We start from the raw sequence: 26527 nt of genomic DNA, 5'->3' as shown, positions 1-26527 counted from the left end.
GAAAAGAACTGGACTTAGACTGAATCAATGAGGCAGGCATTTCAGGAACTTAGACAGAGTACTAAGGAGGAGGACGGGCCCCTCCATGACTGTGTTGAAGTGTTAGCTGAGGTAACCACCATACGAAAAGACCTCAGCGACTTGCCATTAGAAAACAGTGAGCTGGTATGGTTCACGGACGGGAGCAGTTATATGAAGGATGGACAGAGAAAAGCGGGAGCAGCCATAGTAGATGACACTGGGAGGGTCATCCGGGCTGAGGCCTTGCCCCCTGGAACATCTGCCCAAAAAGCAGAACCGATAGCTGTGATGCAAGCACTAGAGGGGGCAAAAGGAAAAAGAGTCACTATTTGCACTGACAGCCGATATGCATTCGGCACTGTGCGCATTCAAGGCCCCATATATAAAGAGAGGGGGCTCTTGACGGCGGAGGGAAAAGAGATTGAAAACGTCCCTGAGATTCACAGACTCTTGACAGCGGTCCACTTGCCACGGGCGGTATCCATAGTACATGTCCCGGGACACCAGAAAGGAGAGGATGCCAGAGCCCGAGGCAACCATGCTGCCGATACAGCAGCCCATGAGGCAGCTGCTGGAGACCACGAAGCCCATATACTGAAGGTGGGATTGCCACCGCCGGGGATGGGAACACTGCCCCCAAGCCCCATATACTCCCCCTCTGATTTACGCTGGGTGCAAGATAATACCACCTGTCCTGCTGGCAAAAACGGATGGTATTGGGACCAAGATGACAACCTGTTGCTTCCTGCCGACCTGGGCAGACATCTCTATACTCATTTACATCAAACCACTCATTTGGGAGAGAAAAAGACTTTGACCCTCCTACAGACAGCGCAGCTGCGGTTTCCCCAAGAGAAGAAAACCATACAGGATATAGTCCGCACCTGCAGAGCCTGTCAGATGATGAGGACAGGAAAAGGACAGCACACAGGTGTAAGATATCGGGGGGAAAGGCCAGGACATCATTGGGAGATAGATTTTACAGAGGTAAGGCCAGGCAAGTATGGGTACTGTTACCTGCTAGTTTTGGTTGATACGTTTTCTGTGTGGGTAGAAGCTTTCCCCACTAAAAAGGAGACAGCGATAGTAGTAGCTAAGAAGCTCCTAGAAGAGATTATACCCAGGTTTGGGCTGCCAGCATCTATCGGCTCTGATAATGGACCTGCATTTGTGAGTAAAATTGTTCAAGGACTGGCCTCAGCCTTGGGGACCAAATGGAAGTTACATTGCGAATACAGTCCCCAGAGATCAGGACAGGTAGAAAGAATGAATCGGACCCTAAAAGAAACTTTAACAAAACTGGCAATAGAGACTGATGGGGACTGGGTGACCCTCCTTCCCTTCGTGCTTTCTCGGGCATGAAACACCCCCTATAAACTGGGTCTGACTCCCTTTGAAATTGTATATGGAAGTCCGCCCCCCCCCCCCATTTGTCCAGCATTTGAGGGAAAGACCACCTCTCTCGCTATGTGCTTTCCAACAGGAGATGCTAGCTTTGAGTAAGGTGCATAAACATATCTGGTCATTGGTATGGGAAATTCATGAGGGCCAAAATGAAGGAATTATCCCGTCTTCATAATATAGGCCCGGGAGATTGGCTTTGGGTTAGAAGACACCAGTCGAGGACCTTAGAACCAAGATGGAAGGGCCCTTATGTTGTTGTTCTTACCACCCCTACTGCCCTCAAGGTAGACGGAATTGGATCCTGGGTACATTGCAACCACGTGCGACAGGACACTCCAGAAGAACAAGAGAGGGCCCAAAGAGAATGGAAGTTAACACCGCATCCCTCCAATTCTTTAAAAATGAAGCTCGTCCGACAGCAGATCTTGAAAGGATCACTCTGACTCTCCTGATGTCCTCCTCGACCCCGGAACTGTCAGCACTAACCCACATCAACCTGTCAAGATCACCTGGAGACTTCAAAATGGGCTGACGTGAGAGGTACTCAATACGACCACCGAGATACATCCTCCAAACGCCTGGTGGCCTGACTTATACTTTAACCTCAAGGACTTAGTGGACACCCCTTGGTCAGCGTCTCTGACCCAATATAGAGGTTTTGGGGCATGTCCTGGTCATAAAAGTAATGGGGAAACTTGTGGGGGTATACAACATTATTTCTGTAGGTCATGGAGCTGTGTGACTTCAAATGATGGGGCAGGGAAATGGAAAACTAGCAACCGAGATTTAGTCAACTTCTCCTTCACTCAGCCTTTGCCAAGAGATGAAACCGAATTCTATGATCAGGAAGATGAGATACCTAAAAATGAGATTGCTCAGGTAAAATTAATGTTTAACCAGAAGTTGGCTACACAGGAAAAGTCTTGGGTGTCTGGATTATCTTGGGGCTTCCAGCTACAGGCCGAGTGGTTCAGTGTAAAACCTGGGGGAATCCTGATTATGAGTCAGATCATAGCACCTATCCAAACCCAAAGTGTGGGCCCCAATCAGATCAAGAACCTGGGCCCACAAAGAGTGTTTAAGGCAGATCCGACTCAGAGGGCTACAATTCTAAGCCATACGCCCTCCGTTTCCTGGCCAGGACACCAGCCTAATGTAGCAGAGGCCCTCGACCCCTTGTCCCCCACCTCCAACCTAGAAACGTCGGACCCATTATGGGATCTAGCTAAAGCAGGCTTTAAAGCCCTAAACCATTCTAACCCCAGAGCAACTCAATCCTGTTGGCTCTGCTATACTCTTCACCCTCCCTTTTATGAATCAATAGGCTTAGATGTTTCTTACAACCTGTCCACCAGCTCAGATCCACCTCAATGTCACTGGAGAAAACATAGGGTCGGTCTCACTATGAGAGAAGTTTGGGGAAGAGGACTTTGCTTAGGTAAAGGTCCACTTGAAAAGACTCCCTTGTGCACCCTAACAGCCAGTCTCACAGAACTGGACCAAGTAAAATGGATTGTGCCCGAGGCAGGGGGATGGTGGGTCTGCTCACATACCGGGCTGACTCCATGTCTATATGCATCGGTCTTTAATCTGAATAGAGAGTTCTGTGTATTAGTGACTGTAATGCCCAAAATCTTATATCACCCTGAAAAAGCTATGTATGACTATTGGGCCAAGGAGACTACAGACCAGCTGGGGAAAAACAGAGTTAAGAGAGAGCCTATCACAACCATCATGCTAGCGACCATGTTCGGTCTCGGGATTGCCAGGGCAGGGACAAGAATAACATCCCTGAGTATGCAAAATCAGGGATTCACTCCCCTATGAGCGGCAATAGATAAAGACATTACCCGTATAGAACAGTCAATCAGCCACCTTGAAGAATCCCTAACTTCACTGTCAGAAGTGGTTTTGCAAAACAGAAGGGGCCTAGACTTGATCTTCCTACACCAAGGCGGATTATGTGCGGCCTTAGGAGAAGAATGTTGCTTTTATGCAGACGTCTGGGGTGGTGAGAGAGTCCATGGCAAAAGTGAGAAAAAGATTAGCACAGCAGAAGAAAGAGCGGGAAGCCCAGCAGGGGTGGTTCGAGTCCTGGTTCCATCAATCTCCTTGGCTAACAACACTAATTTCTACCCTACTCGGACTGCTTATTATACTGTTACTCATTCTAACCTTTGGCCCATGTATTTTAAATAAATTAATGACCTTGGTAAGGGAGTGAATCAGTACCGTTTAGGTAATGGTATTGAGGCAACAATATCAGGCAATGTCTCAGAATGGAGAGAAAAATTCCTCTCAAGGATAAAAAGACAGGGGGGAATGTTAGGACCAAACAGGCGCCATGACAGGCTTCAGGGGCCAAGGTAGGCCTACGTCTCCTTTACGGAGGGGCTGAGTTATTGCCAAGGAGGAGCTGAGATCATCTTCTACCGGCGCCAGGACTTGACCAATCAGTATACTCCCTGTAGCCTGGTTCAAGCCTATCAGGATGAGGATGAAAATCCCCTAAGAAAGCCCGCACACACGAAAATCTAGCCAAGATGCTAAGGAACCCTTACAACCAATAGGCCCCTGCCAACTCCCTGTCTTTGTCCTAAACCTATAAATACTGCTGTAATTCAGGGCTCAGGGCCCTTGCTCCACTCCACTGTGCTGGATGTGACTTGGGTCCTAGCTTGAGCTAGAAATAAAGCCCCTTTTTGCTTTTGCATTGCCATGGATGTCTTGTTTTCTCAGCTGTGGGGACTCGGACTGTGGGCATAACACTGGGAAGTAGTTACCCTGTTTTCCTGAGTCTTCCCCATGTATACAAAAGGTATGTGTATGTGTTAGTTGCATCTGACTCTTTGAGGCCCCATGGACTGAAAAGCCCCCCTCCTCTGTCCATGGAATTCTCTAGGCAAGAATACTGGAATGGGCAGCCATTCCCTTCTCCAAGATATCTTCCTAACCCAGGGATTGAAACCAGGTCTTCTGCATTATAGATTCTTTACCATCCAGGCCACCGGGAAGTTATATATGTGATACAACTTTGTCTTTTTTCCATTAATCTGTTTTATGGCAATGTGATTATTAGACCAACCAAAGAACCAAGAAGGGTAGAATGGAAAAATTTCCCACCTCTACAATTGTGTAGAATGCAGTTTTCAAAAAAGATGGTGTCAATAAAAATTTAAGAAAGATATTTAATTAATACCATTTTATGTAATATTGGATGTGCCACATTCAAATGGTGATTTCCTTGGTTCTTACCTTTCTCAAGGGTAAGAATTCACTCTAGAGGCATGGTGTTGTTCAGTTGTTAAGTCATGTCCATGTTTGCAATACATGGAATGTAACAGGGCAGGCTTTCCTGACCTTCACTATCTCTTGAGTTTTCTCAAATTCATGTCCACTGAGTCAGTGATCCTATCTTATCATCTTGTTGAAGGCAGTCAGTGTAGTACTCTGAGACCTTGTTTTCAATAAATATCTCCCTCCGTTAACCTAAAGTTATACCCTTTGTTCCAAATTCCTGGAACGTATCCTTGTTCTGATAAGCTATTAGCACTCAGATCCCAGGGAGGGCAGTAATTTACTTCTGTTCCATACGCCTGAGGGAAAAACAACTGTTGATCATTAATCTTTCAGCCCATACATCAAGTCCATTGCAAAATGGCCAGGAGGTATGAAAAAGAGTGATGACTTAATCCGAGGATCAAGAGAAGACTTTAAGCTAAACATTTTGACCTGTAAAATGATAGGTTAGAAATTATGTATTTTAAGGACAGGAGCCAATCAAAAATGCACAGATTAATACTGGCAAGGATATAACCTGTTGTAAGTCCCACTTTGGGGGACTCTTTATCCCCTCTCAATGTCTATGCTGAGAGCTTTGTACATTCCCTCTCTTTAATAAATCATATTCACTTGTCACTGTGAGTGTTCTTTCTCTACTGTGAAGTTCTTTCTTAGGCTCTGTTAACCAAACTTCTGATTCCCATTTCATCATCCTCCACCGTCTTTTCCTTTTGCCTTCATTCTTTCCAAGCGTCAGGGCCTTTTCCAAGGAGTCAGCTCTTTGCGTCAGGTTGCCAAGTATTGGAGTTTCAGCATCAGTCCTTCCAATGAATGTTCAGAGTTAATTTCCTTTAGGAATGACTGGTTTTGAAACTGTTTACCTCAATTTGGGACTTGAACCCATGAGCCAAGACTCAAACCTAACCAAAACCCAGTTTGGTACTCAAACTCCCATGGCTTGGACTTCAACTCAGACAAAACCCACAGTCTTCCAACTGAGATCACAGACCTGGTTTCAGGACCTAGTGAAGCTTAGGTTCTTGATGTTTCATCATGGAAATAGAAACAAAGGGATAGGTAAGAAGCGGATTTATTCAGAGAGACGCACACTCCATAGACAGACTGTGGGCCATCACATGGGGCGAGTGCAGCTGCTTTGAGTTATGGCATAGTTAGTTTTTATGAGCCTGGTAATTTCATAGGCTAATGAGTGGGAAGATTATTCCAACCATTTGGGGGAAAGGGTAGAGAAAATTGGGCCACCACCTGCATTTTAGTCTTTTGGTACCTTGACCTGTCATGGCTCCTCTGGATATGCCATTTAGCTTGCTGATTGAAGATCAAGGTCTAATTGAAGGTGACTTGTATGCCATCTTGGACCCATTTGATTCTAATAGATTCATGGTTTGTCTTGGGGTATGAAATTCTTTCAAATGTTGTACCCTGTCCCGCTCCCTCCTGTTTCAGTTTCAACTCTTTGCAGTCCACGGGACTCTTGAGAGTTTTCTCCAGAACAGTTCAAAAACATCAATGTTTCAGCACTCAGACTCTTTTATGGTCCACCTTTTACATCCATACATAACTATGGAAAAACCATAGCTTTGATTAAATGGATCTTTGTCAGCAAAATGATGTCTCTGTTCTTAATACACTATCAAGATTTACTATAACTGTCAAGGCAAGGAGCAAGCATCTTTCAATTTCATGGCTGCAGTCACAATTCCCAGTGATTTTGGAAACTGAGAAAATAAAATCTGTCACTGCTTATACTATTTCCCCTTCTATTTGCCATGAACTTATGGAACTGGATGCCATGATCTTACTTTTCTGAATGTTGAGTTTTAAGTCGGGTTTTTCACTCTTATCTTTCACTTTCAAGAGACTCTTTAGTTCCTCTTCATTTTCTGCCATTAGAATGGTATTATCTGCCTATCTGAGGTTTTTGATATTTTTCCTAGCAATCTTGATTCCAGCTTTTGATTCATCCAGCCTTGTATTTCACATAATGTACACTACTTGTAAGTTAAATGAGCATGGTGACAATATACAGCCTTGATATACTGCTCCCAGTTTTGAATCTGTCCATTTTTCCATGTCCAGTTATCACTGTTGCTTCTTGACAGGAGGCAGGCAAGGTGGTCTGGTATTCCCATCTCTTTAAAAATTTTCTACAGTTTGTTGTAATCCACACAGTAAAAGGCTTTAGTGTAGTCAATGAAGAATAAGTAGATATTCTTCTGGAATTTCTTTGCTTTCTTTATGATCCAGTGAATGCTGGCAATTTGATCTCTGGTTCCTCTTCTTTTTCTAAATCCAGCTTGAACTTCTGGAAGTTCTCTGTTCAGGTTAGGTTGAAGCCTAGCTAGAAGCATTAGCCTGCTAGCTTGTGAAATGAGTGCAACTGTATGATAGTTTGAACATTCTTTGGCACTGCCCTTCTTTGGGATTGGAATGAAAACTGACCTTTTCCAGTCCTGTGGTCACTGGTGAGTTTCCCAAATTTGCTGACATATTGGGTGCAGCACTTTCATAGCATCATCTTTTAGGATTTTAAATAGCTTAGCTGGAATTCTATTACCTCCACTAGCTTTATTCAGAAAAATGCTTCATAAGGTCCACTTGACTTCATACTCCAGGATGTCTGGCTTTAGGTGAGTGACTACACCATTATGATTATCCTGGGCATTAGTACCTTTTTTGTACAGTTCCTTGTATTCTTGCATCTGTTTTTAATCTCTTCTGTTTTTGTTAGATCCTTGCCATTTATGTCCTTTATTGTGTCTAAATTTTCATGAAATGTTCCCTTGGTATCTTCCATTTTCTTGAAGAGATCTCTAGTCTTTTCAATTTTATTGTTTTCCTCTATTCTTTGCATTTTTCATTGAAAAAGGCCTTCCATATCTCTCCTTGCTAATCTTTGGAACTCTGCATTCATATGGATGTATCTTTCGTTTTCTCCTTTGCCTTTTGCTTCCCTTCTTTTCTCAACTTTTTGTAAGGCCCCCTCAGACAACTACTTTGCATTCTTGAATTTCCTTTTCTTTGGGATACTTTTGGTCACTACCTCTTGTACAATGTTATGAATCTCTGTCCATAGTTCTTCAGGTACTCTGTCTATCAGATCTAATCCTTTGAATCTATTTGTCACTTCCACTGTATAATCATAAGAGATTTGATTTATCTCATACTCGAATGGCCCAGTGGTTCCCCTACTTTCTTCAATTTAAGTCTGAATTTTACAATAAAGAGTTCATGATCTGAGCCACAGTCAGCTCCTGGTCTTATTTTTGCTGACTGTATAGAGCTTCTTCATCTTTGGCTGCAAAGAATATAATCAGTCTGATTTTGGTATTAACCGTCTGATAATGTCTATGTATAGAGTTATCCCTTGTGTTTTTGGAAGAGGGTATTTGCTATGACCAGTGTGTTCTCTTGTCAAAACTATGTTAGCCTTTGACCTGCTTCATCCTGTACCCCAAGGCCAAATTTGCGTGTCATTCCAGGTACTGCTTGATTTCCTAGTTTTGAATTCCCTATGATGAAAAGGACATCTTTTTCTAGTGTAAGCTCTAGAAATTCTGAGAGGTTGTCACAAACTGTTTGACTTCAGCTTCTTAGACATTAGTGGTTGGCACATAGACTTGGATTACTCTAATGTTAAAAGGTTTGCCTTGGAAAGGAATTGAGACATTTCTGAAGTTTTTCAAGATAGCACACATATACTGCATTTCAGACTCTTCTGTATGTTTGTTATACAGATTTAAATGCAAGCCTTCTCCACTGATAAGTTTCTAGAGATTTAGAAACATCCTTGCCTTCTTGGTACAGAGAGAAAGATACCCTTTACAATTGGAGTTTTTACTTGTAAATGAAAATTCTTCTATTAGTTTTTAGAGCTTCTTTCCTGCCTGCTGTGTTGTTTGTTTATTACTCAGCCCAAAATACTTCTTATGCTTGCTGAAATAAAATTAATAATTTAGGAAATGAGAAAATTTCTTCCCCTTTAGTGTGTGCTGTACATATTACATATTCTTTCCAATCTCATCAAGGATCACAACTCCTTAGGAGATAACCCTCCTTCTTAATCATGTAAGGAGTCATGAGGATCAATGGCCAGTTACTCTTTGTACATGTAGGTTGTATAAATTGTCTATAATACATCATTTAATATATAGCCCTTTGTCCCTGAAACTTATATGTAACTGTGCTTTGACCTCTGATGGGCAGAATAGCTCTTCATGCTCTCTGAGAGACTGTCCCTGGGTTATAATCTTCACTTTGGTAAATAAAATTTTCCATAACTTTCTTAGATTGACTGATTAGTATTTTGTATACATGCTAAAGAGATACACTTTGGGCTGACACATTCTACTCCTTTTCACTACTACATGTGAAACACAATAAGAAAAACTACCAAAACTACCAACTTGATTAATATATACATAGACATTTTCCAGAATTTGTCACCAATAAATACAATATAAATAGAGATATGAAAATAGGCCTTGTGCACATTCCTAACTTGCAAGTCTCTGGAAGGTGCTTTTAATCCATAATTCTCATTTCACAGTTCAGAACCAAATTTGATCTTAAAATATTGCCTAAAACAAAGCCCCCAAAATTCCAATAAAAGCTAAAAAGAAAGAAATATTTTGCTCTTCTAGTAAAATGCTTGCTTTTTGTGACTCTTCTGAATAAAGGAAATAGCATTGTAAATTGGGGGTGGTATAAATAAAGCATAATTGTTTCCATACATATTTTATGAGATTTTATTAAGTTTATATTTTCATTCATTGCTATGTGTAAATCCAACACATATTAAAAACTACCCCCCTCAAATCCTTCCTTCTATTCTATTTTCCTTCCTTATTTCTTTCTATCATTTTAAAAATAAGATAATACTTTAAAAGTTTGAACATTTAAAAATATCACTAGTTAAGGAAACTGTGACTATAACTGGCAAGCAAGGATGCATCCCCTTTAAGAGGTAATCAAGTTTGACTGTCTAACTTGTATTTTCTCAGTGTGCATTATTTACATATCACTTATAAAGTTGCTGACATTCAACATTTAATTATATGAAACTGTTACCAGATCCAAGCTCGATCTGCTCACTACACTACAGGCCAGTGAATGTGAGAGACGAGGTGTTGAGGCAAGGAAGAGACTTTAATCAGAGTGCCGGCGGACTGAGAAGATGGCAGGCTAGTGCCTAAAAATAACCACCTTATTGGGGTCTGGATGCCAGGTTCTTTTATAGATTAGAGATGAGGGGAGGTGAGGAAGCAAAGTAAAAAGGACATTAATCTTTCAAAACATCTCCTAGAATGACTGTGGCACAGACCATGAACTCCTTATTGCCAAATTCAGACTTAAATTGAAGAAAGTAGGGAAAACCACTAGACCATTCAGGTATGACCTAAATCAAATCCCTTACAATTATATAGTGGACGTGACTAATAGATTCAAGGGATTAGATCTGACAGACAGAGTGCCTGAAGAACCATGTACGGAGGTGTGTGACTTTGTCCAGGAGACAGGGATCAAGACCATCCCCCAAAAAAAGAAATGCAAAAAGGCAAAATGGTTATCTGAGGAGGTCTTACAAATAGCTGTGAAAAGAACAGAAGCAAAAGGCAAAGGAGAAAAGGAAAGATATATGCATCTGAATGCAGAGTTCCAAAGAATAGCAAGGCAAGATAAAGAAAGCCTTCCTCAGTGATCAGTGCAAAGAAATAGGGGAAAACAATAGAATGGAAAAGATTAGAGATCTGTTCAAGAAAATTAGAGATACCAAGGGAACATTTCATGCAAAGATGAGCACAATAAAAGACAGAAATGGTATGGACCTAACAGAAGCAGAAAATATTAACAGGTGGCAAGAATATACAGAACTATACAAAAAAGATCTTCACGACCCAGATAATGATGATGGTGTGATCACTCATCTAGAGCCAGACATCCTGGAATGTGAAGTCAAGTGGGCCTTAGAAAGCATCACTATGAATTAAAGCTAGTGGAGGTGATGGAATTCCAGTTAAGCTATATACAATCCTAAAAGATGATTCTGTGAAAGTGCTACACTCAATATGCCAGCAAATTTGGAAAACTCAACAGTGGCCACAGGACTGGAAAAGGTTAGTTTTCATTCCAATCCCAAAGAAAGGCAGTGCTAAGGAATGCTGAGACTACTTACTGCACAGTTGCACTCATCTCACAGGCTAGTAAAGTAATGCTCAAAATTCTCCAAGCCAGGCTTCAATAGTATGTGAACCGTGAACTTCCAGATGTCCAAGCTGGATTTAGAAAAGTCAGTGGAACCAGAGACCAAATTGCCAACATCCGTTGGATCATTGAAAAAGCAAGAGAGCTCCAGAAAAGTATCTACTTCTGCCTTACTGACTATGCCAAAGCCTTTGACTGTGTGGAGCATAACAAACTGTGGAAAATTCTTAAAGAGATAGGAATACCAGACCACCTGACCTGCTTCCTGAGAAATCTGTATGGTCAAGAAATCTGCAGGTCAAGAAGCAACAGTTAGAACTGAATGTGGAACAATAGACTAGTTCCAAATACAGAAAGACTGTATTTTGTCACGCTGCTTATTTAACTTATATGCAGAGTACATCCAAAAAAAAAATTAGAGTTAGGGTTAGGGCTGGATGAAGACAAACTGGAATCAAGATTGCTGGGAGATGACGCCACCTTTATGGCAGAAAGTGAAGAAGAACCAAGGAACCTCTTGATGAAAGTGAAAGAGGAGAGTGAAAAAGTTGGCTTAAAGCTCAACATTCAGAAAACTAAGATCATCGCATCTGGTCCCATCACTTCATGGCAACTAGATGGGGAAATAGTGGAAACAGTGTCAGACTTTATTTTTTGGGGGCTCCAAAATCACTGCAGATGGTGACTTCAGCCATGAAATTAAAAGATGCTTGCTCCTTGGAAGAAATGTTATGACCAAGCTAGATAGTATATTAAAAAGCAGAGACATTGCTTTGCCAACAAAGATTTGTCTAGTCAAAGCTATGGTTTTCCCAGTAGTCATGTATGGATGTGAGAGTCGTACTGCAGAGGAAGGTGAGAACTGAAGAATTGATGCTTTTGAACTGTGGTATTGGAGAAGACTCTTGAGAGTCCCTTGGACTACAAAGAGGTTCAACCAGTCCATCCTAGAGGAAATCAGTCCTGAATATTCATTGGAAGGACTGATGCTGAAGTGAAACTCCAATACTTTGGCCTACTGATGCAAAGAACTGACTCATTGGAAAAGACCCTGATGCTGGGAAACATTGAAGGCAGGAGGAGAAGGGGATGGCAAGAGGATGAGATGACGGGATGGCATCACCAACTCAATGAACATGAGTTTGAGCAAGCTCTAGGAGTTAGCGATGGACAGGGAGGCCTGGTGTGCTGCAGTCCATGGGGTCGCCAGGAGTTGGACATGACTGAGCGACTGAACTGAACTGAACTGAACTATAATGACAAGCCTCAGTCAGGGTATGTGTTAATTTCTTCCTTTCTGTCATCCACAAGTGGACAGAGTTCTGAAGAAACATACTTTAACAGTCAGGCAGAGGGGCATGATTCTGTGAGGCAAACTGTTCTATATGATTATAATAACAAAAGCAATTAAAGGCAAATCAAAGAATCAGTTCCTACTTGGAGTCTGATTTGGCTTCCTCCCTACAACAAAACCTTTAGTTAGCTTCCACAACTTTTGTGAGTGCAGTTATGCAAGGAATTGTGGGGGATACAAAGAATAATCCAACACAAAAACTGACATGGAGGAATTTAAAAGCATACAGATAACTACAACATAGAATCGAGAGAGCCACAAGTAATACTCATCAGAGTGTGATGAATATTGACCTAGCTGCAACTTTCTGTCAGTGCCTCATAAGGAAGTTGTATTGACCTTGTCACTGAATACTTAGTGACAATCTTTGCTCAAAGCCTCCAGTCCTCTGCTCCCACATGATCATAACAAAATTTATTGTATCCTGATACCCGATATATCAAAGCCCCTCATTTTTTTAAATTAATTATTTATTAAATAAGTAGAAAATTTCGTCAATGTATTGCAAGCAAGAACTGGTTTTTGTGTTTGTTTGACTCAAAAATAAGACATATATGCCTAGTAGAACTTCAAAATAAATTTTATATTATAAATAGCTCACAGACAACTAACTCAGTCATAATCCATTCTTTTTCACAAAACACAATTTAATAAAACTGCAAATAGTTCAACTATGAAAATATCTAGGCAATAAACACCTCTAACCATCAAATAATAAGTAAGACTTTCATTCCTTCAGCTCAATTGAAAGGCTTTCCTACTGTGAAATAGTTTAATTGCTCACTATTCTTTGATCAAACTAGAGATAAATGCTAATTTCTAATTCATTCAGTATCTGCTCTATATTTAGAACTGTATAAAGTTAAATATTGGTTATGTGAAGTGGAGCCAGGAAAAATGTGAACTCTAACAAATACTGTGAAATCATATGAAACCTGTTTTATTAAGAATATGAGACAAAAATGCTGATGTTCAAGACAGAGGAGAAATATTGTATGACATCCCCTATATGTGAACTCAAAAAAAAAAAAAAGAAAAAAGATACAAATGGACTTATTTCCATTACAAAACAGAAAGAGATTCACAGACTTAGAAAACAAACTTATGTTGCCAGAGGGAAGGGATAGTTGGGGAGCTTGAGGTGGTCATGTACACACTAATGTGTTTAAAATGGATAACCAACAAGGAGCTATTTTATAGTACAATATTATGTGGTAGCCTGGATGGGGGAGGAATTCAGTGGAGAATGAGGGAACAGCTGAGTCCCTCTGCTGTTCACCCGAAACTATCACATTTAATCAGCTATGCCCCAATACAGAATAAAAAGTTCAAAAGAAAAAATAATGCTGTTGTTTAGATTTATTTTTGGCAATATCATAGGAGCCTTGGAATAAAGAGACTTTTAACACTTACATATTTAGTATTCAAGTAGTTTGAAGTTAACAAAAGGACTAGAGGCATCCACCAGACTCACTCATAGATATATATATTACATACTCTTTCATTACTTTATCAGGTATTTGCAGTAGAGAAAGAAAATGTAAAAAAAAAAATTAATAATAATTAGAGTTGTCCTGAGTCTTTTGACCCTAACTCAGTTATCTAAGACCTTGGAGGTGTCTGTCTTGCTTTCCTTCACTAATGAAAGATGGACTATCACCAACCGGAATTGTGAAACATATCCTAGTAACTTGACTCCTTGGATTTCTTTATTCAACAATGAAAATAGTAGCAACAAGTTTGCCTTGGTCTAAACCACTTTAGAAGTGTGTTCTTTCTTTTCTTCTTTGAAACTGTCTTTTTTTCTTTTTCTTTTTTTGAGACACTTACCTAAATTTTCTTAAATTTTATGTGTACTAATAAACAGAAATAGTATCATTACATGCCTTCATTACTTGAAAATTTTGTAAATAGTTCTTAAACCTCTATCTTCCTCCACTTCAGTCCTGCTCTCCAGAATATGCCCAAGAAACTGGCAGAAATAAAAACAATGGTTGTAAAATTAGTATTTATTCCACATATCAGTGTGAGGTAGACATGAGGAAAGGTCAGGATAAGGGTTATTCTGAAAAGTAATTTTTATATCCAAATCTATATAATTGAAGTTTTGAAGAAGAGAAGGATATGTCTCCTTATAATATGTCACATTGGCATATTGAGTATTTTATGTTAAAGTTTCTTAAGAAATAGCAGTGCAAGGAGGACATTCTGACAATATTTGTCCCCCTGAAAGCAAAGCAGGACATGAATCTTCCATGTGAAAAGGACTCTCCCTGTCCCAGGAGGATAGAAAGCATCATTATCATCAGAAATAGAGACTTTAGAGGCCAAGAGGCTGTGTAAAACTATCACATTATTTACTCACTAATTTGATATTCTCAGCCCATGCCCCCTTGCTTTGCAAATTCTTCACAGATTTGTAGTTTTCTTGTCTAAATGACAGCTCTCTTTGGTCATTTCTTTCACTCTCATTTTTTTTTTTTAATAAGACTGTTTCACATACATTATTAAATTAGTTTTTTTTCCTCCTGTTAATCTGTGTTGTGTTCATTTAATTTTTAGGTCAGCCAAAGAACTGCAAAAAATTCACCTCAATTAAATAGTGAGGAGACCAGAAGGGGGAGTTCTCACAGTCGGCAAGCACAGCATAGCTTATCACCTCTTCTATTCTGGCAACAACTCAGCCAATGAAAAGCCATGGTCTCCTTATTTACTATAACTCTCTCAACTTCTTTTTTCCCCCTTCTCTCTTCCTTCCCTTGCTTTGTGGGGACTTGCATGTGACTCATCATGGGTTGTAGACCCCAAACTTCTTATCCCAAATAAACCTATTTTTATTTTGTAGTCTATTTATTTTAATTCAACAAATATGTATAATATAGTATCTTGTTACAAAAGATAGCTAATGTCCCTTCTCAAGATTTTTTGATGTGAAAATGTGGAATAGCACTGATATTGATAGAATAATTCAAACAGTATTCTTGCTATGAGTCTTACTTAAATGTAAACCTTTTCTTTCTGACAATAATTTATGGGCTCTTGAATGAAAAAAAAAAAGAAAAGAGAAAAAGAGTTCGCTTAAAACTAGCTATGTATAGAAATGAGTCTGATTTTTTTGTTTGTTTGTTTTAGGGTAACATCAAAATTCTAATACAGAGTGTATCAGAAGTTTCAACAAAAGGAAACCCCTGATTTTTGTACTTCTCTGAACTTCCTGTCCTAGATTTTTTTTCTCCTTTTCTCTAGAATTTATCATTGCCTCATTTTCTATTTATATTTAAAATAAATGGTGTGGGTACTAATGTTGCAAAATGTCTAAATAAAATAAGTGGCAAGCTTTTTTGTAATGTGGGTCTCCCAAAACTCTTCCAATTTATTTAAGAATAATAGCATGTTCATATGCATAAAAAGAAACCTCACAACTACATGAAATTTGAATGATTCCTTTTGCAAATCAATCAAATCTTTGTACTTTAAGCAAAGCAAAGCCAATGCTGAGTAATGTTTAGTAATTTATTTTTAGACTTCTAGCCTCTTAGAAACCATCTACTTTGAAGTCCAAATTGATTGCTCATATTTCAACTTTCCTTATGACTTTTAGAGAATATATAGGGTTTTAATGGACACAGTTTACATTGTACATTAGTTAACATCAATACAATAATAAAAAAGACTATAAAAGAATAATTTTAAATATATAAATATCATTATTCTACATAATATAAGAATATAAATTGTATACATACAGATATATAGATCTATGATGTTGTTTTTGTTTTAGTAGCAAAGTCATGTCCAACTCTGACTCTTTTGCAACCCCATGGACTATAGCCCACCAGGCCCCTCTGTCCATGGGATTTTCCAGGCAAGAATACTGGAGCGGGTTGCCATTTCCTTCTCCAGGGGATCTTCCCAACCCAGGGATCAAATCCATGTCTCCTGCATTGGCAGGCCTTTTATATATTTGGCAATAAATGCTTAACAACCAACTGAAACAAGAAGCCCTGACTGAGGCAGGAGATAGATGGACTCCAGGTTACACACTTACAAGTAGCCTCTTGTTTATACTTTGAGATAGAAATGACAACAGGAACAGGATGAAAAGCCATACTTTGTCTCCTGTAGATACTGTAAGGTGTTAGTAATGTCAGGGTCGAAGAGGGGCTAAGCCTTGGTTGGGTAAAAGATAAGGAAGTCACATATTTCTCGTCCTTGGGGTCAGGGAGATTTCCCAAATTACACCTGCACAGAAAGTTTCCTTAGGAGAGGAGAGGGCTAGGCAATTATCAGTTTTGCTAACTTCGCAGAGCCCCTCACACTGAGAGCCATCTTGACTAAAAGCATGCTTGCACACACCGGAAGAGCCTGGAGACAAATCAGATATGGGGTCCAAGCAAGATGACTGGCCAGAGGCGAACAAAGACCTGGAAGACTGCCCCCTTATAAATGATTTAAATTTCCCCTGGATACGGCTGGCTGAGCCTACCCACCGTGTATCCACACATATTTCTCTTAACAAACACGTTATCTGTTTCACTGTTTTCCATCTCTTTGTTGAAATTCCTTTCCAGAGGGGATGAGAACCAGGGTAGCGCTGCAATCCAGGTTCCATCCCTGGTTGAGGAACTGAGATCCTGCCCCACGCCAGCACAGCCACGGTCACCCCGCAGGGCACCAGAGAACATGAGTTGAATCGTTTGTCACTTTCTGTACTGTAAATATCTCCCACCATGCCCACAAACGAGGTCACTGAACTCGGAGTTGGAAAGAGAAGCTCAAAACTGACCCTCAGGTAAACAAGAAACGTCTTTCCAGCCCCGATAATCCACTGTATTAAATACATTATACATCTAAAATGTAGAGGAAATGAGCATTCTTCTTTATAACTTGTGGGAGTGTGATGTGTGGTGTCGCAACAGTTTGGAAGACAATATGACAGTATTTACTAAGATGAAAAGTATAGATGCACATATATTAATATATGTATATATATATGTATATATGGGCTTCCATGGTGGCTCAGACAGTAAAGAAGCTGCCATTTGTACATGCATATATACAATTTTTATCATAGTAATTTTATCTCTTAATTATCTTTTCATACACAACCAAGTGCTGGTACTAAAGAAGTTTATGTAACACTGTAATGATATCAGAATATATTCCAAGTATTCAGCACATTTTTGTTTGCCAACTTGCTTATCCTCACAAGAAACCTATGTGGTATGTTTCATTAATATCACCCTTTTACTGCTTAGGAAACTGACATGCAGAGTATACACAGATTCACACAGCTAGGCAAGGGCAGAATTAGGATTTGAATTTGGACAATGTGGTTCTGAAGTTTATGGTTTTACCACTATACTACACTCCTTGCCTCTCATGAGAATCCTGAAATTAGTTATCAATTTTATGGCAAAAAACAAACAAAAAAACTAAAGTACAGTTGAATAAATCATAACATACCTAAATTTTGATATATTATATATTTTTGAAAGGATATAATCTGAAAACACAAAAAATCATATAATTTCCTGTATTTAGTATTCACATTTTGTATTGAAGAGTTTAAATTTATATAAACATTGCTATTACAGACAAAAGGCTTCCCTGGTGGCTCAGATGGTAAAGAATTTGCCTGCAATGTGGGAGACCTGGGGTCGATCCTTGGGTCAGAGAGATCCTCTGGAGAAGGAAATGGCAACTCACTCTAGTATTCTTGCCTGGAGAATTCATATGGACAGAGGAGCCTGGCAGGCTACAGTCCATACAGTTACACTGACAAGACTAACACTTTCACTTTCATTACAGATAAAATCAAATTGTCATTCAACTTCTCACCAGTTCCATTCCTTCCTTTCAAAGCTCCATGTATATCCTGTTATTTCATAAGTTTATCCTTGAAATGCCCAAAATTTCTGTCTTTCCCAGTTACGAGTAGTCTAGTAAATTGGATTCAAATTGTCCCAGATGTCCTCATGAATAGTTTAAAGTAGACAACAGGTCAGACAATTTATTTTATTTTATATTTCTTTTTAAAAACTCATTTTAAATAACACAATAGCAATTAGTTTTCAAATACATTTCTTAGCAATCTGACTTTCCTTTAAATTTTAGTAAAGATTTTGAGTCAGAAAGGAAAATCGTATCTTTTCTTCACATTTTCCTTTGCATAGGAAACACAAAATGTTTCAGTGTTTTTGAAGAATTCTGAAGGGTCCTCTTTAATAGATTTTACTTTTTCCTATATCTGCAGTTTCTACTCTGTTCTCTGCTACTGAGCCCTAAGACAAACCGCACTGAATTGGAAAACAAAGCAAACCAAAACAAATTATTTTGAATGAAAGTCTAGCAAACTGTCATCAAGAACTAGTTCTCTAACTATAACTACCGCCACAAGTATACTACACACACACACACACACACACACACACACACACACACACATTTATGTTCTTTCTACTGAAATATCTCCAAAAATGAGAAAATATGGCCACTTAGGGTCACTTGGTTGCATATAAGCTTGTTAAGGACAACTGGTAGAGGATACTTTTTCTTTCTCTTCTAAAACATTGGAAAAACAACCCAGTTTCAAGAAGGATAGATTTTAAGGACAGAAGGAATCTGAGTCTTTGGTGATATACTTGAACTGTCAAATCAATCCTTGAATCACATAAATTTAAGAATTCTATTAAAATAATGATGATAATAATGATAATAACATTATACAAGCAACCGCTCTTCAGGTTTTGTTATTGCTGCCCACATATAAAGATCATGTTCATAGTAACTTATATGTCTTGAGCGACTAGTAATAAAAGATAAATGATTCAGTAAGTGATTCAATAAATGATTCAACAGTTCTCTACCTTTAGCATACTTTGAAGCTCCCTGGGGAGCTAATAAAATTGCAAGTTTTCCACTTCTACCTTCTGAAATTTGTATTCAGAGGGTCTGAGGTTGGGTCTAGGAATCTGCAGTTTTAATGCACTCCCAAGGTGATTCTGGAAAAGGAAGTGGCAACCCACACCATTATTTTTGCCTGGAGAATTCCATGGATCGAGAGCCTTGGTGGCTAAAGTCCACAGGGCCACAAAAAAGAGCCAGACACAACTAAGTGACTAACACTAAAGGTGATTCTGCTGCAGTTGTTCAGTCAATCATGCTTTGAGAAATACTTCAGTATGAGCTAAAAACAAATCATTCCAGTGTTTGAGTGAGTCCAAGACTGGAGAATACAGTGAGTGGGAATAATCTTCCCATTCTATTCCACCCCATTCCTCATCCAGAAGAATATAATATACAAATTACACTGAGGGCAGGGCTACCTTGTTGAGGCTGTAAACTTATAGTGAGCACATGCATTCTAGGTGAGTTCTGTATTTCATAAATTCAGAGGAGAGAAATAAGAGAAATTGATAACTCACATTAGCTTGGATGATGACAAAGTAGCGAGTCTTATCTTCATAGTTGAGTCTCTTCCTTAACACCACATTTCCAGTCAACATGAGGGGAATTTCAAAAGTGTCATTGGAAGTCTGCAAATAAGATACACATCTGGGATCAGTGGAACAGAAGATAAATTAGAGAATCTGATATTTCAGCTTAGTCCCCTTGAAAGTTATAGACAACATGTTCATCATCTAAAAACAGAATGTGAATGTCAGCTTCAGCTTTAATGTTCTTATTTCTGAAAATTTGTCATTCTAATCAGTAGGTCTTACTTTGATGATGATATCTAGGAAACTTACTTCTTGCGATAGTTTTTCACATATTATTAGAGTTACACATAAACATCCCCAGAATATATCTAAATCTAAGCCCAGATGTCTGAAGATCTTCCCTATTACCATATTATCTTTTCACAATTATTTTAATCACAAAAGAGTTCAATTATTACAATTTATGATTTATCATAATATTCCTTTATGACATTGGAGTCCATTCTATATTCTCATATTTTCAAGTACTGTATTAAAGATATATAACTATTAACTTGAAGCTGTGTTTTTGTGAAAAAGAATGTGGTATAGGTTGTTTTTGTTTGTTTTTCCAAGCCTCAGATCTGCTGCCCTTACCCTAACAGAGACTGTGTTTCTTCTTGGTAACATGCAGTTCATAAGGGCAACCTCCAAAATGCCGCCAACCAGTGCTCCTCTGGTGTTAGCAACTCTCAGTGTAAGACAATACAGTCATTCCTCAAGAGGATATAATTTATAAGATCTGTCTCTCATCCTTAAAAAGATTTTACATCACTTTTGTGTTTTAGTGCCATTTTGAAGACTGATAAAATAGTCTATCATTTATGACAACAAATCAGTTTTATTTCTAGCACTGGAACTTTTTTGGTTGACTGTTTTGTGTAGTGGTAGGTGGGGGTGTGATTGCAGATACCACATGAAATGCTCAGATACATATTTCAGAGAAAGGAGTGGTGGGAGGAGGCAAGACAAAGTGGGAGGAAGAAGGTACAGAAAGGAAGGAAGAAAAGAGAAAGAAAGAAAGGATATGCACGTGTGTGGGGGGAGGGAGGTGTTGGTGTGTCTGTGAGTCTTTATGTCCTCAGCTGACACAAGGGGAGTCACTTAGGAACTGAAATTTAATGTGAGAACAGTTGACTCAAAACTAATCTCCCATCTCAAGTTCATTCAGGGGAAATGTAGGCAAATTAACCTTAAATATCTAGAGTCATGCTCTCACCCTCTCCATCTTTACCTCCCTCCCACCCTGACTCCCTCTCTTTCTGGTACATACACACATTCGGCACACAATTGATACATATTTTTTTAATGATTTACTCTTGTGCTCATACAATTGACTTTACAAGTCTTCTTGCATACAGTCATTTAAAGAAATAACATTTTAAAATACAAATTAAAAAAAAATGTACCAAGTGAGATATTTACAACTAAAAACAGACATTTGACATTTTCCCTACATTTTTGCCTCTTTAAACATTGTGTGTCTGTGCTTAGTTGTATCTGACTTTTGCCACCCCTTGACTATAGAACACCAGGCTCCTCTGTAGATGGAATTTTCTAGGCAAGAATATTGGAGTGGGTAGTCATTTCCTGCTTCAGAGGATCTTCCCAATCCAGGAATCAAACTCACATCTCTTGCATCTCCTGTATGGGCAGGTGGATTCTTTACCATTGTGCCACCTGGGGAGCCCTGTAGGTCTCTAGACTAAGCCAGGGAGTGTAAAACTGGTTTAATCTAAATATCTAAGTTAGATATAGGGGACACTTCAGTAAATAATTGCCATATACACTAGAAAACACAACTCGTTGTGTTGTTACAGGGTTATTAACTGTCTAACGCAATTACTGCAGAGCCATATATCAATTTTTAGTATAGTTATGAAATACATGGTGGATTTCTTACCCCAAAGTCACCTCATTCTTGGTGTCAGAACTCCGTGAGTTCAGGTAACCGGTAGCTTTGTGCTTTAGGGGAGGCTATGCCTCTAAGCAGGGATTCCCAGGTGGCTCAGTGGTAGAGAATTCACCTGTCAATGCAGGAGACACAGGTGGGGTCCCTGGGTCAGGAAGGTTGCCTGGAGAAGGAAACGGCAATCCACTCCAGCATTCTTGCCTGGGAAATCTCATGGACAGAGGTGCCTGGTGGGCTACAGTCCATGGGGTTGCAAAGGGTTGGACAGGACTGAGTGACTGAACAGGGACACATATGCCCCTAAGTAGAGTGAGTTTTGGCAAATCGACTCCAACCATGGACATTCCGCACCTTACCAGTGATTGTTGGAAATGTACATGGGATCTAATTCTAGATAATCTGAAGAACTTTTCTTAATTGTAAAGAGAGAGAGACACACAGGGGAATATATTTTTCCCCCTTTTCTTCTTATAGATGCTTCTATAAGGATATAAAACTTGGAAATGTCAGCAGGCATTTTGGAACTACTGGTACAGTTAATCTAGAAGAAAACAAAATGCTGAAAATGGAAGAGCAGAAAATAGATAAAGGTCATTTCTGTGCTATCTCTGAGTTGCTTAACAAATCCTGATACCACCCCTTCTCTGAACAACCTGTTATGAGAGATAATCCATGACTTTGTTGGCAAAGTCACTTTAAATTGTTTTCTATTATTTGCAGCTAAAAGCACTTTGATACATGATTATCTCCTGTCTATGTGTCCTCATCTTGTAGTCCCCTCTCTTTTCCATTTATGCCATGACTCTTTACAGGTGACATTTGCTTTTAATTTTCTCCTGCCTAAAGATCCTATCCCTCATTTCTCTGAGTTATAAATTCTATAAATCCTACTCAGTAAAATCTTCTTTGTCATCCAATTTAGGATTACATCTTTGATCTTATGATATATTGTTTTTTCCAAACAACATTTGTTATTTGTGTATTTTCTGTTTTCCCTTACAGATTTCTCAAGGATCTCAGTCTATGAGCTGGAGATACTTACCTTGATGTTTCTAGTCAAGTGACGTAATGCATGTTTGTGATTTTGTTTTAGTTGACAATTGTTATTAGTAGAATTATTATTAACATTACAGTTAGTAATTAGGGATTTTATTGCTAATGAAGGATTGTCATTGTTCTTAAGAGCACTTTTTGGATGGAACATCCATCTTCACTGCAGCATGCAAAATTTTTTTTAGTTGCGACACATGGACCCTAGTTCTCTGATCAGGGATCAAACTTGGGCCCCCTCCATTGGGAGTGTGAGTCTTAGTCACTGGGCCACCAGGAAAGTTCTTAAGCTCCTATAACACATTTTTGATTAAACCTGATTTCTATTTTCTAAATCACTCTTTTATAGATACCTGAGATTTTCCATGTGCTAGAAGTTCCATCAATATTTATGTTCCAAGAAACATAAGGAGACTATCAGCTTTAAGATCAATGCTGTTTATAAATTATTGTATATGAAAAGCCTTTGTGTTAAAATTAGCTAACTTATTAATAAACAATTATTTATGAAGTGTGCATTCTGTCTTGAAAAAATAGAATAATAATCATGAGAAAAAGCAGAAGCAAAATGTAGGTAAATGCTTGGGATGCTCTTTATTTTTCCTCTAACAAAAAGAATATTGGGGGAAAAAAAAAGACGAATATTGGATTAGATCAACTCAAATAAATGCCCTGCTCTAATGACATTTCTAGAGTTCTACCTAAGGAGAAAAAAAAGAGCAAAATTTAGCAAGAAAATAGTTTTTTTAAATTGCTATGTGATAAGGTGATGTGACAATGTTTATCAAAGTTTAGAGTATATAAGGATCATAGAAATGTATTACTTATGTTCAGATTCCAAGTATCTATTCCTCCAAATTCCAGAATTCTCAAACATTCTGTATTTCTAACAAAACTCTTGGGTAATTCTCAAGTAGAAGGTTTAGATTTTACTTTGAGAAAAAATAAACTAGAAGATAGAAAGGATCAAGTTAAGTATATAAGAGTTTTGTCATTTAATTGTGAACTCAACTCAATAGTGAGCTCCTGAAATACATTTTAAAAATATTCATGTATTTGACCACACCAGGTCTTCACTGAGGTATGTAGAATCTTTTTAGTTGTAGCACATGGGCTCCAGTTCTCCGATCAGGAATCAAACTCGGGCCCCTTGCATTGGGAGCATGAGTCTTTGGCACTGAACCACCAGGGAAGTCCCTAAGCTCCTGTAACACATTTTTAAGATGGACAATTCTTTCATTTTTCTTTATATTGGAGGTAGTTATGTTAAATTGGGATGGACTTTTAAACATAATAATAATAAATACTAATATTTATTATTATTTAAAGTCCTTCTTTGTGTTGAACTTTGAATCCAGGTCTTTTCACTGAGTCCATGACATTTTAAATTTATAACATGTATGTACTTTTGAAGTCAAACAGAAACTTCTAAATACAATTTCAGAGGAAATTAGCTGGAACGAGGTTTCGCAAACTACATTGTAATTTTTCCTGTGTCCCTAAATATGCATACACATATTTGTGTGTGTTTCTGTAGCAGGTAGGAATGAGTTTGTAGGAAACAGAGAAACAGTGACTAGAGTGCTGGTATTTTACTAGGAGCAAATTAGTGTTGCTATATTTCCCAATGAAACATATCTGTGCCTTGTTTCAGTCATTAGATCACCAGGAAATAAGATCCTATAACTTTTCAATTCTCTGATACAGATAAATGTGTGTGTGATCATGCATATCAACAGTATCTCAGTCTTAGACTTTGTCAAAGAACTGTTTGAGTTGGGAGGGGAAGAAAAGTCTATACCTTCCTTCCCTCTACCATTCATTTTCCTCTCCTTTTATCCTTAGGGATTTATTTCATCAACAAAGGAGAGGAGTATAGGAGCACTGCTGCTGCAGCTGCTAAGTCGCTTCAGTCGTGTCTGACTCTGTGCGACCCCACAGACGGCAGCCCACCAGCCTCCCCAGTCCCTGGGATCCTCCAGACAAGAACACTGGAGTGGGTTGCCATTTCCTTCTCCAATGCATGACAGTGAAAAGTGAAAGTGAAGTCTCTTAGCCGTGTCCGACTCCTAGCGACCCCATGGACTGCAGCTTTCCAGGCTCCTCCGTCCATGGGATTTTCCAGGCAAGAATACTGGAGTGGGTCGCCAGTGCCTTCTCCGGTGTAGGAGCACAGGCATATCCTTTTCCTTAAGCCACCTACATTTTTTGGAAGTAAGTCCCTGACCCACTTTCTGTTAATTTTGGACACTACTCTGTAAAGCACAAATTAGCACAGGTTTCCTTGGGTGATGAGAATTTAAATGCTGACCTCTACCTGCCTAGTGCTATTAAATAGGTATTCCAATGATGACTAAGCCTCTTAATATCCACAGGCCCCAAGCATCTGGTCTCCATTAGGAAAGGTCCACTCACAACTTCCTAGCAGTTTAGTATCTCAGTAACTAAAGTGGCAAATCTCCATTGAGTAAATGGGCATATATGGCAGTTTAAATTATTTTATCACTGCTGGAAGTATGAGAAAAAGTGTAGGAGGCATATATAATGCCCACCCTCAACACACATACTCACACTGACTTAAGCAAAGGAGGAGACAGAATGTTGACTCTATCAATTCCATGTTTCTCTAGAGCGCACTCATTCCCCTATGACCCTCTTTATTAACCTGTGCGAAGCTGAATAAGTACCAATAGAGATAAAATAACACCTCTCCCCTAGCCATTTAAGGAGGTGTTGAGTTCCAGAGATGTAGATGATCTGGAAACAGAGAATGACATACTTTGAATTATCTGTTCTCAGCTGAGAACTCTGGTCATCCATCATTTTTTAATAATCAGGAAAGATTCTGTTTGGCTTCTCATATTCATGCTACATTTATAAATATTGCTTTTTATATTCTCCATTCAACTGTAAGGACTAGAAATTCAATTCAAAAGCAGAGAGATTTGGTTTTGAGACCTGCACACACAGAGACACACACAAACACGTACATATATATTTCCTGGTCCTAATGACAGAACCAAGGCACAAATAAGTTTCACTGGGAAGTACAACACTAATTTGCTCCTAGCAAAATTCTAGCACTCTGATGATTGTTTCTCTGTTTTCTACAAACTCATTCGTCCCTGCTACAGAAACACACACAAATATACATATGAGTATTCAGTAATGCAGGAAAAAATACAATATACTTTATTTCCTTGTCTTAGGAAATTGTATTTAGAAGTTTCTGTTTAACTTCAAAAGCACATGTATATTGCAAATTTAAAATGTCACAGACTCACAGTGAAAAGACCTGGGTTCAAAATTTAACACAAAGACTTTAAGCAAAAACCTAATGGTTATTGCAGCCATGAAATTAAAAGGCGCTTACTCCTTGGAAGGAAAATTATGAACAACCTAGATATTAAAAAGCAGAGATATTACTTTGCAAACAAAGGTCCATCTAGTCAAGGCTATGGTTTTTACAGTGGTCATGTATGGATGTGAGAGTTGGACTGTAAAGAAAGCTGAGTGCCAAATAATTGATGCATTTGAACTGTGGTGTTGGAGAAGACTCTTGAGAGTCCCTTGTACTGCAAGGAGGTCCAACCAGACCATCCTAAAGGAGATCAGTCCTGGGTGTTCATTGGAAGGACTGATGCTAAAGCTGAAATTCCAATACTTTGGCCACCTCATACTAAAAGTTGACTCATTGGAAGAGACCCTGATGCTGGGAGGGATTGAGGGCAGGAGAAGGAGACGACAGAGGATGAGATGGCTGAATGGCATCACCGACTTGGTGGACATGAGTTTGAG

General features: G+C 39.0%; 1 protein-coding gene across 1 annotated transcript in view; it reads right to left on the bottom strand.

Annotated features, from left to right (window-relative positions):
* The window catches only part of PCDH15 (protocadherin related 15), a 1094267-nt gene that overhangs the window by 516935 nt on the left and 550805 nt on the right, over positions 1-26527 (bottom strand). The window contains exon 7 of the mRNA XM_060404607.1: positions 19714-19824. Within this exon, the coding sequence (XP_060260590.1) occupies positions 19714-19824 (111 nt within the window). The remainder of the gene's footprint in view (positions 1-19713; positions 19825-26527) is intronic.

Source organism: Ovis aries, chromosome 22 (assembly GCF_016772045.2).
Source record: "Ovis aries strain OAR_USU_Benz2616 breed Rambouillet chromosome 22, ARS-UI_Ramb_v3.0, whole genome shotgun sequence".
Classification (NCBI taxonomy): Eukaryota; Metazoa; Chordata; class Mammalia; order Artiodactyla; family Bovidae; genus Ovis; species Ovis aries.
The sequence above is the reverse complement of the archived record's forward strand: the minus strand, read 5'-3'. Positions and strand labels throughout refer to the sequence as shown.